General features: G+C 34.7%; 1 protein-coding gene across 1 annotated transcript; it reads left to right on the top strand.

Moving 5' to 3' along the window:
- Positions 1-7,467: 7,467 nt before the first annotated feature.
- Positions 7,468-10,394, top strand: LOC149784266 (orexin receptor type 2-like). Its single transcript, XM_089932297.1, has 2 exons — positions 7,468-7,604; positions 8,986-10,394. Exon 2 carries the CDS (start codon positions 9,121-9,123, stop codon positions 10,276-10,278), a length of 1,158 nt encoding a protein of 385 aa, XP_089788423.1. The 5' UTR covers positions 7,468-7,604; positions 8,986-9,120; the 3' UTR covers positions 10,279-10,394.
- The last annotated feature ends 4,871 nt before the right edge of the window (positions 10,395-15,265 follow it).

Here is a 15,265-nt window from a genome sequence, read left to right on the forward strand (position 1 = left end):
GGCAAGGTTCCACTACACGTTTAGACATGGTAAACCCGAGAGAGGCGAAATATTGACCAGTTCGTCCGTAGGAAGTACAAATATTTATGATAATTGGTTGAACGTGATAAGAAGAAAATATGTTCGAGGGTCATATTGACTTTTCAATTAGGAATCAGTTGTAAACCACGTGCCCCAATGCGTTCTACATATTTCTGATTGAAAATTCCTTTGATATTTGCACGCGTACAAAATATTTAGCCTCAAGTTGGTTAGGTACTCACAATTTCATCACGATAAATAGTACTGATGGCAACTCCAGAGCACCCGGTAAAACATGTACTCGCAAAAGTGAAAATTTCGAATGTGGAATGATTGTGGATGTTTAAGGATATCTCACGTTATGTATGTAAGGATTTGGGCTACATCTCGCCCGATAGTCCGAAAGGATGGGGTTTGTCCAAAGAGTCACAGTTGGTATTGTAAGCAATGGTTGGTAAGGAGGCGACAAGCTTAATGATTATCTGAATGAAAACTCGGTATATGATTCGATCGACAGTTATCATTCCTCCCAAGTTCAGGCTACCACGAGCTAGTGGTAATCTAAGTGGTCAAGAAGTTAGGGTCTAACTTGACACTGGGTGTGCTGGCGTGGTGAGAAATTGGAGTTTCGTTAGGTATACCAAAAAGTCTGATTCGCAGTTCACGTGTATGTTATCAGATTACACGATTGGTCGCATTCCCGTCGTGATATTTTAAAGGTATACAACTTTCCTGACTGAAGCGTTAAATATGGACAATCCCATATATGACCTAATGAATGAAAAGGTTGAGGTCATCATACTTGCAACTGGATCAGCTTTTCGGTCCCCCTTTAAACAAGCGTTTAAAACTACATTGTATGCGGAAACGGGAAAACAGCAGATGCATAAGTTTAATGGTCTGGAAGCCATGAATGATATTCGGTAAATATATATGTTAGTAATGACATGATGTATCTTTGAGCGAGCGCGTAGAAACAGTTGTACGGTAACACGAAGCATTGTACAAATAGCAAAAGAACTCCGGGATGTTGGCCACTATGGTAGTGGAGAGGAACGTATTTATCCTACCTCTTCGGAATTGAATTTGACATGGAAACGGAGTAATAGCTTATCCTACCTTTGAACAAAGTGAAAGTTTCCACATGGTTTCCGGATCAAGGTGACTCGAGTCGGAAAGGCAGGGACAGATCAAATGAGAGCAGACTGACATTTTCATATATTTCATCATGCTATCATGATATTGTAAATAAAGAGTTTTAGTTTCTAGGCGTGGTTTTTTTATTCTTATTCGGTTATTTCTTAAGTGAGGGATATTGCCATCAAAATTGTTTGTACTTACTGTTTATGCATTATATATTTACAAGACTTTAATCGATTTAGTTACCGCGAACAGCATTACCCGACGGTTGTTCATTTTCGACTTTATCCATTTCGAAATACTGAGTTCAGATACACAATTCGGCAACAGCGAAGTACTCGCAATGAGAAAATCTTAAGTTTCTGGCGTGGATTTTGCCATAACCAGGGTGCTTATAGTATAAGGTTTAACAGTACTATCACAATACCAGTTTTGTCACGACGTTCTAAGAGTCAGTTTATTTGCAAGGATTGTTATATATGATGTTTTAGAATGTACTCTAAATTTCAACGAAACTCCGATCTATATGATATAACGCCATGCTATCAGACAACTATATCCTGCATCGAGTTAACCATTTTTTTAACTGGACAAAATGAAATTAATTGCATGCATGAATGATAAGTAAGATATATTGTCTTCTCAGACACATTCTTCTTAAAGCGTGATTACTATAATACAAATGTCTTAAAATAATTCATGATGAACTACTAAATCTATAATTGAGCCAATTCATGTGCCCAAATGCATAGCGTGCATAATTGTATTCGTATTTAACCGTGTCTTTTACCAAATGACTCGGATATAATATGTTTAGCTGAATGCAATTGTGAGTCGTATAAATTATCAAGGTGTAGTGCAAATCGTATGCTGTCGATCGTGACGTTGGCAAGAACTACGGTATTAGTACATCAACAGGATGGGAACAAAATATCAAGATCAACAGGTCTGCATGGTATAATGAATCTCACAAGATCCTTCGGCAGAGTGGGAAGGCAGATCATGTGTGGTGATTACGTGACCAATCGACTAGTGCTGTTGAACCAGAAATATGTCCTGATCGCTGGACGAGTGGAAATTATTCATAAATATAGAGTACAGATGGATGAATTATACACTGCTCATGTTTGTATAAATTCTATATTTAGATATTATTGATTCATTGTTCAGTTACTATTATAAGTAAGAAACTCGTCCAATACAAGCATGTCTTCATTTCCTGTGAAAATGTATGTTAATACTTAGGTTGAAATCCTCGTTATTTTTCCAACAACCTTACTTAACATAACTTCCTATCCGTTAATAGCTGTTTGTAGGTGCGGGGTATAGTCACAACGTACTAGGTACTAATGTTAGTCACTAGTTTATGATGGTTGTCAATAAACTGTAGGATGGGTCAATGAACTTATTGATAGCAATTTAGATCGTAATTTAATATTGTGAACCCATGAAGAATCATCTCAGCTACATTGTACAATATTTACCAAGTCTCTACCAGAAATATTTTTGGTACGTATCACTGTGCAAAACGAAAAGATATACGATCATGACCTAAATAATTCCTGCCATGAGGAAGTGGTTAATGGGACATATGAAGTGGTTAATGGACTTATGTGTTGTTGTTGTTGTGGGGTTTAACGCCATTTTTCAGCACGATAGGCTATACATGGCGGCCAGTATTAATGGTGGAGGAAGAACCCGGAAAACCCCGGAAAGAACCACCGACCCACGAGAAGCTACTGGCAAGCTTTCTCACATGCCCACATTGGCTGAATCTTAGACTCGAACCGCCGCAGACAGAGGTGAGATGGCAGTGATCCGTAACGAAGAGCGCTTTAGACCACTCGGCCACTCGGGGCCCCAATGGACTTATGAAATGGTTAATGGAATATATGAAATATTATTGAATGACACACATTGCCCGGACACTTCGATACTTCTTGCTCTAATTATTATCCGCTTCAATCCCTAATGGGCTTACAACTTTATTTAATTTTTAATAAAGTCTAATTGAGTCCGATTTCGATCGAGTCTTTCCTGAATTGTTCTACATTTCGTTTGCTTGTCCACAACCACACCGACATCGACATAATTACACAGCTAGTATAGTTAAATTGGCCTGATCTTTCTAAGCAATGGTAGTGAACTAAACAGTTATGTATCTCTTTGCCCTGTGTTATATTTTATTTAATAGGAATCCGCCAAATTCTGTTGAAAATATATGCTGTTGATGTTAAAATAGTAAATTCATAAAGTTGGCTGCTGTCTTCAGTATGATGTAGAGGTTAAAATGTAATAGGAATTAATTAGTTCTCTAAACAATGGTACGCAGTGCATAACAAACTGAAATTTAACTGTATTGTATGCTTTTTCGACAAAAAACATCTAATCTGATTTACCATTCCTATACTTGGATTTTTCGATGCATTTATAAATGTGTTTCAAAATGATCGCATTATTATTATCAATGATACGCAAACGTTTGGCACTTTTAACATTGTTGTAGGATTTTCTTCTACGTTAAAATCTCTTCAGCTGCCGGTTTGTTGTGCTGTGCAGATAAGCATTGAATATATATAATATAAAATGAATGTTTCTTATGACTCTAACAGTTTATATTAATATAATTTATGTTAGAAATAAGCACTTGTAAATGACGTTTGTTTTCAGTTTTCCACAACTACTGCATCGACTTCAGGATTAAACTGTTGCATTATTATGTGGAATATAACAGTGCAAGCATAATCAGGACTCACTCTAACTTCCACTTCGTTCCCTCATGCACTGTCCCTATACTCCAAACAATAGTAGTAATAGACAGCATGTGATGTACAATAAATATGATAATTAATTTGTGATGTGCAGAAAGGTCATCTGTAAGAGAAATATAATTCCCATGAAAATATATATTTGATTGTATTATGAGCAGACAAACAAGTGAAAAGGTGTTACACCACACCACTGATGAGCCGCTGGAACCGAGGTAACAACGTCCTTTCATCCACTTCGCTTTTTACATGCTCCAAGACCGATGCGCTGTTCTAAAACGTAAATCAGTTTAATTGTAACGCTGTTTTCAGTGGATGGTGATATTTTCGCGCACTAAATAAATACAAAAAGTGATATTACAATATTTTATGCAACGTAACTATTCCATATAAGGCAACACTACATGACAAGAATTTTCACAAATAAAGGCATTGCTAGATTTACATGTTCAGACGCTGTAATTTAATATCATATGACATTGACTCAAAACAATAAGTGTTAGTTGCGATTTGTTCAAAATATCTCAAAGTCTTATATCACGGGGTCAAGGAAAGGTGTATACTATCCTTTAAAAAAACATGTTGCTAGTCAGTATGTTTCCACCAGTATCATTTTGGCGGGTCTGAAATCCATTTCAGTAGAATATATCGAATAAATGATGTATCGGGTATCAATAATTCCTTCAGAACTGACTATCTACACTTATCAAAACCTACCTGCCCACATATTACCTGATAATTAAAAAAGTTATTACGTTTTCTGAACATGTATATTTTTCTAATGTATGGTCAAGACTCCAATAGATCAAAACCTGAGTCTAGTGTGAAACACATACCATGTCTTTTAAAAACTAAATAACTACCTTAAAATCATTATCTTTTCGACACAGGTTTATTGTATTCCATTCGAAACCCCCTATCCATGACGCCATAAAAATATGGAATTACCATGAAATGTATTGCAAAGATTCTCAAGAACAGCTGATAAAACATTGTGATTGTATTGCCCAGATCTTCTTTGAATTTTTCATCGAGAAAGGTAAATAGTTTCAAAGAAAGAAACGTGGCAAAACTCAACTTAAGTAAAGCTGTGACTGCAAAGAGCATCTTGGATGCGCGTATGGTCTTTGTTGATTCAGCTTGCTTTTTATGTTTGTTCTTCTTGGTGTATTCATTCATGCATTTTCCAGAATCATTGACGTTTGTTTCATCATCAGATATGTTGTTCTGTTCTTGCTGTGTAGGGGGTGAGACCATTTCTACTCCATTCGCTTCTTCTGTGCAATGTGACTCGTTCGGTTAGATGACATGTAATAATGCGCGTGCCCTTGAATGTTTATGCTTTCTTATTTGACGTCATACCAATGTATAGAATACAGATAATGTTGCAGTGAAGATAATGAAATCAATGTAGACAAAGGTGACATAAACATTTGGAAACAGCGTATCCATGTAACTATCATCGATACAACATTGAAAATCTGTGATATTTGCATCTCCGATTTCCACGGTGTTTCTTCCATAAAAGATAAAGCACGGAATACGAAATGTAAAACATAGGAAACATGATGATTCCTACAATAACTTTGATCCCTCTTACGAAAAATTGGCTTCCTTCTGGTCTGCATATACTTCTGTATCTATCAAGAGCAATCACGGATAGAACTAGGATAGATACCAAAATATCGAAATATGTAAATGCGCGGAGACTTTTGCAAGAAAATGCATTTTCAAACCTGTTTGGATGGGTTAAAACTCCGATTACAAATGGATCGCAAATCATGCAAAATGTAATATGCGACAAAGCCAAGAAGGATATAAAATAAGTGTGGGTGGAGGTTTCCAGTTTGAAATCGGATATATGGACATATAGAACAAGTGCATTGCAGACTATCCCGACGACCATTGGGATAGAAATAAATTTAACTACGGGAAGTAACAGTTGCACATCTATGTCATTGAGTTAATCCAACATCCAATTTCTTCCTTCTGCAAGATCTTTCAAAGGTATAAACATTGTAACGAGGAGCAGAATGGACAGACCACAGACGCCAATATCATGTGAAGTTTCGGAGAAGTGTTATTTTGTTCCACTTCTTACATAACTAAAGACTTTTTGTTTCTTCTGTACGGGCTAACAGCTCCTAAGCTTAAGTAAACCTTAAGCAACAACAATAGACAAGTTATCAAAAGTTGTCCATGACTCAACAGTTAATCGAAAGCTATTGCAAACCAATGATCTATATTCAATATGAATAACAGGATACTACCGTTTGCGTGTCATGCCATTAACATGTTTTATAATATAAACGACTCGTTTTCATTTAGTCTCAAACGTATAATGTCAGCGGAACTCAAAACCATAGATTAATCAATTGTTATGCGCACGTAGCTAGCGTACACATTTACATAATCAAAGCGACCAATGTTTTTAACTATGACAAATTAGTCAACTTCCTTAGCTCATATTTCAGGGTAACATCAATAAACCCTTGCCAGATTTGGAAATTATATTCAGCCTGTGTGCCTCTGGTGATAACAGGACTAAAAAGGAATTAAGTCAAACCTCGTTCATAACAATATCGGACAATGAATTCATACACTTGATTAGATTCATATCCCTCTTTGCTTTAATTTGTGATAACGTCTTCAAAACATGCAATGTTCCTGTTTAGTTTAACATGCCCATGTAGTATCTATTGTAAAATAGTCATCTCTGTGTATATTTATATTCGTTTATACAATAAACTACATTAAAGACACAAATATGCCAGGTTTTATCCACACGTAAAAAACATATCATCTTAATTCATTTCATCACAAAATATTCAATTCCTTTAATTGTAATCGAGACATGTATCTAATCAGAAAGATTCACATCAATAATCACCTACAAATTTGACAAAAAAATACCAAATTGAATGTCATAGTTCATTGAAACAAAACTTATAATTGTTTATGCTTATTGAAACTTATGCCAGTTAGAAATCCAGTCTTACCAACATATATATATATATATATATATATATATATATATATATATATATATATATAGATAGATAGATAGATAGATAGATAGATAGATAGATAGAGAGAGAGACAGACAGACAGACAGACAGACAAACAGACAGAACCAGACTGTAGGACAGAGAAAGGAAGAGAAAGAGAGATATAAGGATGAATTTAATTTTCTCCAATTATGAAAGTACTATGTTAAGTATATTTTGCAATTTACATTTCAACGATGAGTTATTATATTTTATAATTGAACATATTGTCTAACCGTCCTAAATACAGAGAAAGGGGACTTTATAATTCATAACCCATTTCTCTGAGAAACAACGCTTCCACTAAAATGTACTAAATGCTTCAACTTAAAGGATAAGTGAAATTAACTCATGAAGGATATCATACAAATAATGTGGTAATATCCTGTAATACGATCGCCTGGGAAGAGTAATACAAGAACTCTTCAGGAAATGATTCAATTGATAGCTAACAGGATTTAACATTGTATTGTCCCCGATAACCTGTCCGCATATAAGTATTTGATTCAAGCAGGTTTTGTGAATGCTCAAATTAGGAACGAATCTCTACAGTGGAGCTGTTTGAATTGAATTAAGAAATTCAACTCTGAAACCATTCAAGATAAGCATAATGTGATAAAAAGTTGAGGTATGTACGAATATACCATATCGTCAGCATGATCAATCCATCTATTCATATCTTTATCATAATGAATTGTTTCAAATAATGTAAAGTCAATTTTAAGTGAAGGAAATATATCTGACCTTCAAATCGCACAGGTATGATTACATACATTTATGAAGTTTGGTGATTATTTATTTATTTATTTGAATTTCTTAAAATAGCGCTGCTTACTGTTCAGTTTGGGCCACCACTCTCATAACATATCAATAACACTAATAACAGCGTATAACTTTTAATATGTAATGACTAGAAAAGAGGATAAGTATTCGTTTTCAATATTTCAATTTAAAATAATCTGAAAGCACCACATTTATTGCTACATATTACATATTTTTGTCTTTTCTCTGGTTATGCTACATATGCTAAGGAAACAAAATAAAGAAAAGAAAGAAAGATAGATAGAAAACATTAACATGGTCATAGTCTTAGGAAAGTTTCGATTAAGCTAATTTAAAGATAAGGAAAGGTGAAAAATAAGTGGTTATTCCATGATGTCACATCATGTATGCAATTCTGGGAAACTGAATATGCATTTGCTTTGATCGTAGCAAAAATATATAATAATTTCTTCGGTTAGTTCCCTAATCTATTGGTGGTGGGGAGAAGGAAGTAACAAAAGGTTTAATTGTATCTGTATTTTATAAGGGTTTCCTTTATTCATATTTATTCAATTCTTCGTATTTCTTAACGACTTTCCAACAATTTACCCTTCCGGACGAATCATTTCAAACAAAATATGATTATAATTTGCTCAACACGCTCGTGAGACGGGCATTACTGCTTGATAAGTTGAGCACGACGAGTTAACACCTCTTATATTGTTTTTCTTTAGTCATGGCCGTAATATTAATCCACGGGTTGGATTTACGCTAAAGCTGCAGCAAGGATTTATGACCAGTAATAAGAGTATCTTTTATAGTTTGGATTTTTTTTATGTATCGTCGATACAAAATGTATGATGTTCGTTATGATTTTGTAAACGTGCATGATCATTACCTATAAAGAATTAATCTACATATGGTTTTATATTTGTCAGCAATTGTACAAATTCTCTCTAAACGATCACGAACATTAGTACCACATAACTCGATCGCATAAAGATACCATTCCCAAACTTGGAAATAATGTAAACATTGTAATTTTTCAAGTAGAAATATTACAAATGTGAAACCAAACATACAACCGGTTTTATTATTAAAACAGTTTTATGTTATTACATGCTAAATATATGGGTAATGATGCTGCAAAATGATCATTGATTGAGGTAGATACAATCTTTTTTAACTACTTGATCATCGACCATTTTAATACCATGTACATTGTTGCTGTTTTTTTTTTATTTCAGCATAAATGTGATTCATCCATAAGGAAAAAACAAAAACCTCTAAGTTAATACAGAAGACGGCTGAAATAATATTTTTGCTCTGAAAGTTAAAGTCATATTGAAGTTTTTGATCAACATATTCTTCTCCAATTCACAATGTTTACTCCTTTGAAAGATCTTCCAAAAGGAAAGAATTGGACATTGGATGAACTGAACGAGAGAGAAGTGCAGTTGTTAATTCCAGTAACAATATTTATGTCCATCGCCATGGTGGTCGGGACAGTCGGTAATGCACTTGTTCTATATATCAACATCTTCGTCCTCAAAGCGAAAAACTCCACACACAGATATTTTATAATCTTCCTCGCCCTAGCTGATATCACATTTTGCATAATTGGAGATCCATTTCAGATAGGATCTTTAACCCATCCATACAAGTTCACAAGCACGCTAGCCTGCAAGAGTCTCAGTGCGTTTACTTATTTCACTGCTTTGATATCAGTCCTGATCCTATTTGTGATCGCATTAGATAGGTACAAACGGATATGCAGGCCACACGGAAACCAGTTTTCGATAAAACGGATAAAAATTATTTGTGGGATCATCGCGTGCGTTAGTTTCATCTTCTCTATTCCTTGTTTTGTCATGTACGGTGAAAGTACTGTAGAGACGGGGATTGCAAATATCACCGGAATATCATGCTTTCCCGACGATACGCACAAGGATACAAAGTTTCCTACTGGCTACAGTATGTTTCTCTGCTCTATTTTTATTATCTTAACAGTATCAATGTCTCTTTTTTATACTTTGGTGTGGCTTCAGGTAAGAAAGCATAAAAATGCAATGAAAAAAAATGATGCGTCTTACATTAACGAACCCAATACGTCATCTTGCATAGCGGAGACGAATTCAACAGAAATAGTATCAGAAAGGATTATACCTCAAACTAAACTTCACTTATCACATGACACAAGACATGTTAAAAATCTTGGAAGAATTATCAATAAAGCTAAGAAGGAAAACAACCTTAAGAAGCTGTCTGACACCGCAAAAACCATACGAGTATCTAAGACCTTATTTGCTGTCACGATTTTCTTTGTGTTGAGTTTCGCGCCATTCCTTTCTCTCGAAGTAATGACATTTCTCTTTAAAGAATTCGTAGACACTCTCGACAATACAAGCACTCTGTTCTATCAGCTTTTCTGGAGAACGTTTGCAATAAACTTCATGGTAAATCCATTTATGTATGGCGTCATGGATAGACGGTTTCGAATGGAATGCAAAAAACTTGTGTTAAGAAGGTTACTAAATTAGGGTTTGTCTTCACTAAAGTATGTACTAGGGAAATCTTTTTTTTATAGATTCAACCGATGATCTGCAGAGGCGATGACGACATATTAGGACGATATATTCATTCTATATATATATATATATATATATATATATATATATATATATATATATATATATATATATATATATATATATATATATATGCTTGATATTTGGTAATATCTGACCCAATGTTTTGAAACTTTAACATAAACAGAACGTTCATGAGGGGTTTTATTGGATTGTGATATTGTTATTTGACAAACCCTTGTCAAAGAAAGATGAGGCATTTGAAGATGAGGTAAGGTCCAACTGTGCTTAGTACATCACACCCGACTTTGATTGTGCTTTGTACATCATATTCGATTGGCTATCAAAGCGCATCCAGTTTATTAAACTACATATTACCCACCTGGATTCAGGAATACTATGTTTTTCTACTGTCATTATGCAAATCCCAGCTAAAGGAATTTTTGTAAGACAACTAGTTATGTCATGTGAATTTTAAATTTATTATTACCTATTTTTGTATGTGACATAATTGTGTCGCTTTAGTCTATGACACCATGCGCACAGGACAGTTCTGTACGAAACAAGTTTTTAAAGGGAAGCATAACAGAATTTTTCTTACGTTTAAAAAATGTATTGCATAAACGGTGAAGTATCTCATGATTGCGTTTCCTATTAAGAGGAAATGTTCCGGATCGTTTCGAAGATCACTGGATCGCTACAACTGTTCAAGACGCATTATTTACTTTGTTCTATCTTCATTATTTTTCCACGTTAAAGCGATTTTTTGGCCATAACCTTACAATATTATTTTAATATCAATGTAACAAATATACCTAACACGTATCGGTTTTCCAATATTGTGAAGAGAAAAGAGTTGATGTATTCTAGGTTCAGGCCGTTCATCAATTATAGAGATTCTTGGTTTTTCACTCAGTCTATCATGATATTACATCAAATGTTTCTTTTCCATTTGATAAGAATCAATGTTTCCTTACAATATGATTTCTATACTTGCTTGTTTGTGAGCATATTCTTTCAATATCAATGTACAATATATTCATAACACATATCGGGTTTTCAAAGTTGTGAAATCAACGTAAGTAAATAATAGTTTTTTGTTGCATATTTCCTGCTCTTAAGTAACTGCTATTGTTTATGATTACCAACATGAACAGCATACTCAGCGAGAGACGCCTTCGCTGGCTTGGCCATGTCAAGAGAATGGACCCAGGTCGCATTCCCAAGGACCTGTTATATAGGTAGTTAGCAGAAGGTGCACGACCAACTGGACGACCACATCTGCGCTACAAAGATGTTTGCAAGAAGGATATGAAGACAGCAAACATCAATTTCAACGGCTGGGAGAGCTGTGCAAACAACAGTTCCAGCTGGCGTCTAGCTGTCAGGCAGGGAGTTCAAAACGTAGAGGAATAGAGAAGAATAAAACAAGCTGAAAAGAGAGCTAAAAAGAAGGATAAGCAAAATCGTACTTTGGAGCTACGCCATCGTCTCCCGTAGACGGACGGATGCCAAGACAAGAATTGTATATGATTACATTATTCGATCAAGTGGGTTGAAAGTGGGATTTTCCGAAAGTCATTAGCATGTTGTGGAGGTTGACGCCGTAGATCTCATACTAGTTGAGAACATGCGCAGCTTACACGTACTGAATTATTTTTAATATTTTCTTTTCTTTGTTATTTTAGCTCATTTTGATTTATTTTGTTTATTAATTTTGTTGTCGATTTTTCTGAACTATATCCATCTATCTAGTGGAATAGAAGAAAGGTATAAAAAAATTATTAAACTACATGGACGGCTGATTCAAATTACGATCATTTGTATATATTGTTCACTGAATAACCAACTCCTCTCTCCGAATGTTTGTATCGTGATGTTCGAACCGATGTAAGCGACATCTACATCGTCGCTGAGATTTCTACCTAAAATCATTTTAGTTCAGTCGAAATAATATATAGAGGACTAGTATTGGACGGCACATCAGCCATTTTGATAACACTGTACCCGTATCCTATACAAGATCTGGAATTCGAATGGCCAAAATGACAAAATAATTTGCTATTGAAGAACTCAATCACACATTCTGATGAAGATGTAGTCCAGACATGCGGAAAATCTATTTCAGAATTTTCAGTAGGCAATGTATGTCTAAGTCGCTGACCGACGCATGACACAATTGTTACGCATGACTTGCTTGTTTGTGAGCATATTATAGACTAAATTTTGAATCATTTATAAACATTCTTTGTTTATTGTTTGTAAATTTCTGCTAAACAATCAGGATCTGCATCAAGGTGTCTTTTAAGAAGCTATTTACGAGTAATTAGGTGACTAGCGGTAATTCACTGCACGTACAAAGAAGATTGTTGTTGTTGTTGCTGTTGTGGGTTTAACGCCATTTTTCAGCACACGATAGGCCACACATGGCGGCCAGTATTAATGGTGGAGGAAGAACCCGGGAAATCCCCGGAAAGAACCACCGACCCACGAGAAGCTACTGGCAAGCTTTCTCACATATCGACATTAGCCGAATCCGAGACTTGAACCACGCAGACAGAGGTGAGATGGCAATGATCCGTAACGGAGAGCGCTTTAGACCACTCGGCCACTCGGGGCCCAAACAAAGAAGATCACTTGCCTATACAATTACTTACCTATCCAATTACACAGATTTATGATTCAATATATGAAGTTAAGTATCAATTTTATAACTAAAACGACAGAAATCCTTTCAAATTGTTTTATTTTTTATTTTATCAAGCATAATAAGACGAAATGATATACAGGCTAGGGGTTACATTAGTGATGTTCCGTAATGATTGTATGTTGCAACGTTAATACATGCTAACTCATCACAAGAGCAGTCAAATATTGATAATTGTACTACAAGTAAATTGTTCAAGGATATGAGCCCTCAGATGTATCCGTATTGATAACACCATCCTGGACCTACAATAGTAAATCACCTCTTTATAATAGCATCGACAAAAGTATAAAAACTATTAAGGGGTGAAATAAAATGTTTGGGTCAATTTTCCCATATTTTATATGCTGCTGCAATTGCTGTAATTTGTGTCCAAACACTTTGCATCTTACCGAGAAAAGTCAGCAAAGGTGTTGTTATATAGCAACATCAAACTATTGAATGATTTATATCAATCTCATCTCTTTCAAAAACAACTCTTAGATGAATTACAGCGTTCTTTTGCGTACCAAAGCCCAGAATACGTGGAATGAAATGCCCACTGAACTTAGACACAAAGACACGGTGATCTCAAAACTGCCTTTTTTCGACTGCAAGAACAAACTTAAAGACCTAATAAAGTTTCCTACCTTAAATATTCTCAGCATGTTTTTTAATGTTTTCTAATTGCATGGTGCTTGTTTTGGTAATCATGCCACTAGATGATTTTTTTATCTCATAGGAGATGTCTAATGTTGTACAGCGCTTAGAGCTTCTGAAGATTAGGCTCTACACAAAGTCCTCATTATTATTAGTAGTAGTAGTAATAGTAGTAGTATGATTAAGAATTTTATTTGTATCAGAAAAGCTGTTTGTACCACAAAAGCCTTAAATACTATAATACCATAACAGCTTACTGTTTGTTTTTGTCTGTATATAATATCAGTACAAGAAGTAAATAGTCGAGCAAAACCAATTAGATATTGGAACCAAAAGCTAGAGCAAATTATTTACAAACATCTTTCAGTAACGCCGGTAGAATTTATGAAATAATTATCAGCATTAGTGAAGCACTTTATGCTTCCACCTTTAATAAGCTATACTTTCACAAACATTTTAATAGGCAATACAAGATTTTATGAACGTATACAAATTCGTAAATGCTAGCGGTGACTTTTATCTGTGCGATAAACCTGTATTGACATGCATTATTGATAATAAAATTGACTATATTTTATTGTATAGGGTACATATTAACGTTGTTCAATTTCCCCTAAGTGCAGATATACTTGCTAAGAATTTCCTTTAATTTCAGGGCTATCCTTTACACTAACCACAGTATTATTATTATTATTATTATTATTATTAGTGCCAATGCATGAGCAAACATGAAACAACGAATATTATTTTAATCTGCTTGGCAAGCTGTACGATAAATAAAAGCTGAGTACACGCAGCTATCTTAGACATTTGAATGAATCGTCATTTTAGATAGGAATTTATGAAACATTCAGCCCCCTATGCTAAGAAGGTTATGCAAAGTCGCGAGTAATTGTATTGCTCTAAACTGATTAGCCTTATGCCGTTATACTGCATAACTAAATCCTCCTCTCTCACGGTAAATTTGGCCTAGCTGTGCCTATGTCACTGTTGTAAATATGACAAACAGATTGACGTTTATAAAGGTACATATTCTTAATTTTCAACTCGAAGAATGTCATACAATATCGTTTATTTTGTCCCTTTCAAATGCGTGCAAACCATTCCAAATTCTGGTGAAGATTTGGGTCCCAGACAAATTGTGCACATTCCAAACTGGTGCAATATATATCTGTATACGTCCTACTCGTGAATCCAATCTTATCCATATTTGTAAAAATTTCCATACTTTATTCTCCTTCGGTCATTACTCATGACATCATTTATTCTTGTGTAAATTCATATTTTGATACCCTTGGTGGTAGGTGAAAAACCTTTTTTTCTAAATATATTTCTAAGCATTGGACATTCATGGCTTTAAATGTACATGTTAATTATATTTTTTTATAATTTGTATTCATTAATACGCCTTTACTCTTCAAATTTGCATGTCGTTATGATTCGTTCCATCAAGGTACATTAAACATTAGATCCGTCGTTTAACTCAGTGCGCATAATTTTGCTAAATATTTCGTTGCAATTTATGATCATCAGTTTGGAGTCAGGTTTAGTTACGTTTTAATCACCATATGAATAAACATCTTGTTCAAGAAC

The sequence above is a fragment of the Sinohyriopsis cumingii genome, chromosome 14 (genome assembly GCF_028554795.1).
Source record: "Sinohyriopsis cumingii isolate HCF-2022 chromosome 14, ASM2855479v2, whole genome shotgun sequence".
Taxonomy (NCBI): Eukaryota; Metazoa; Mollusca; class Bivalvia; order Unionida; family Unionidae; genus Sinohyriopsis; species Sinohyriopsis cumingii.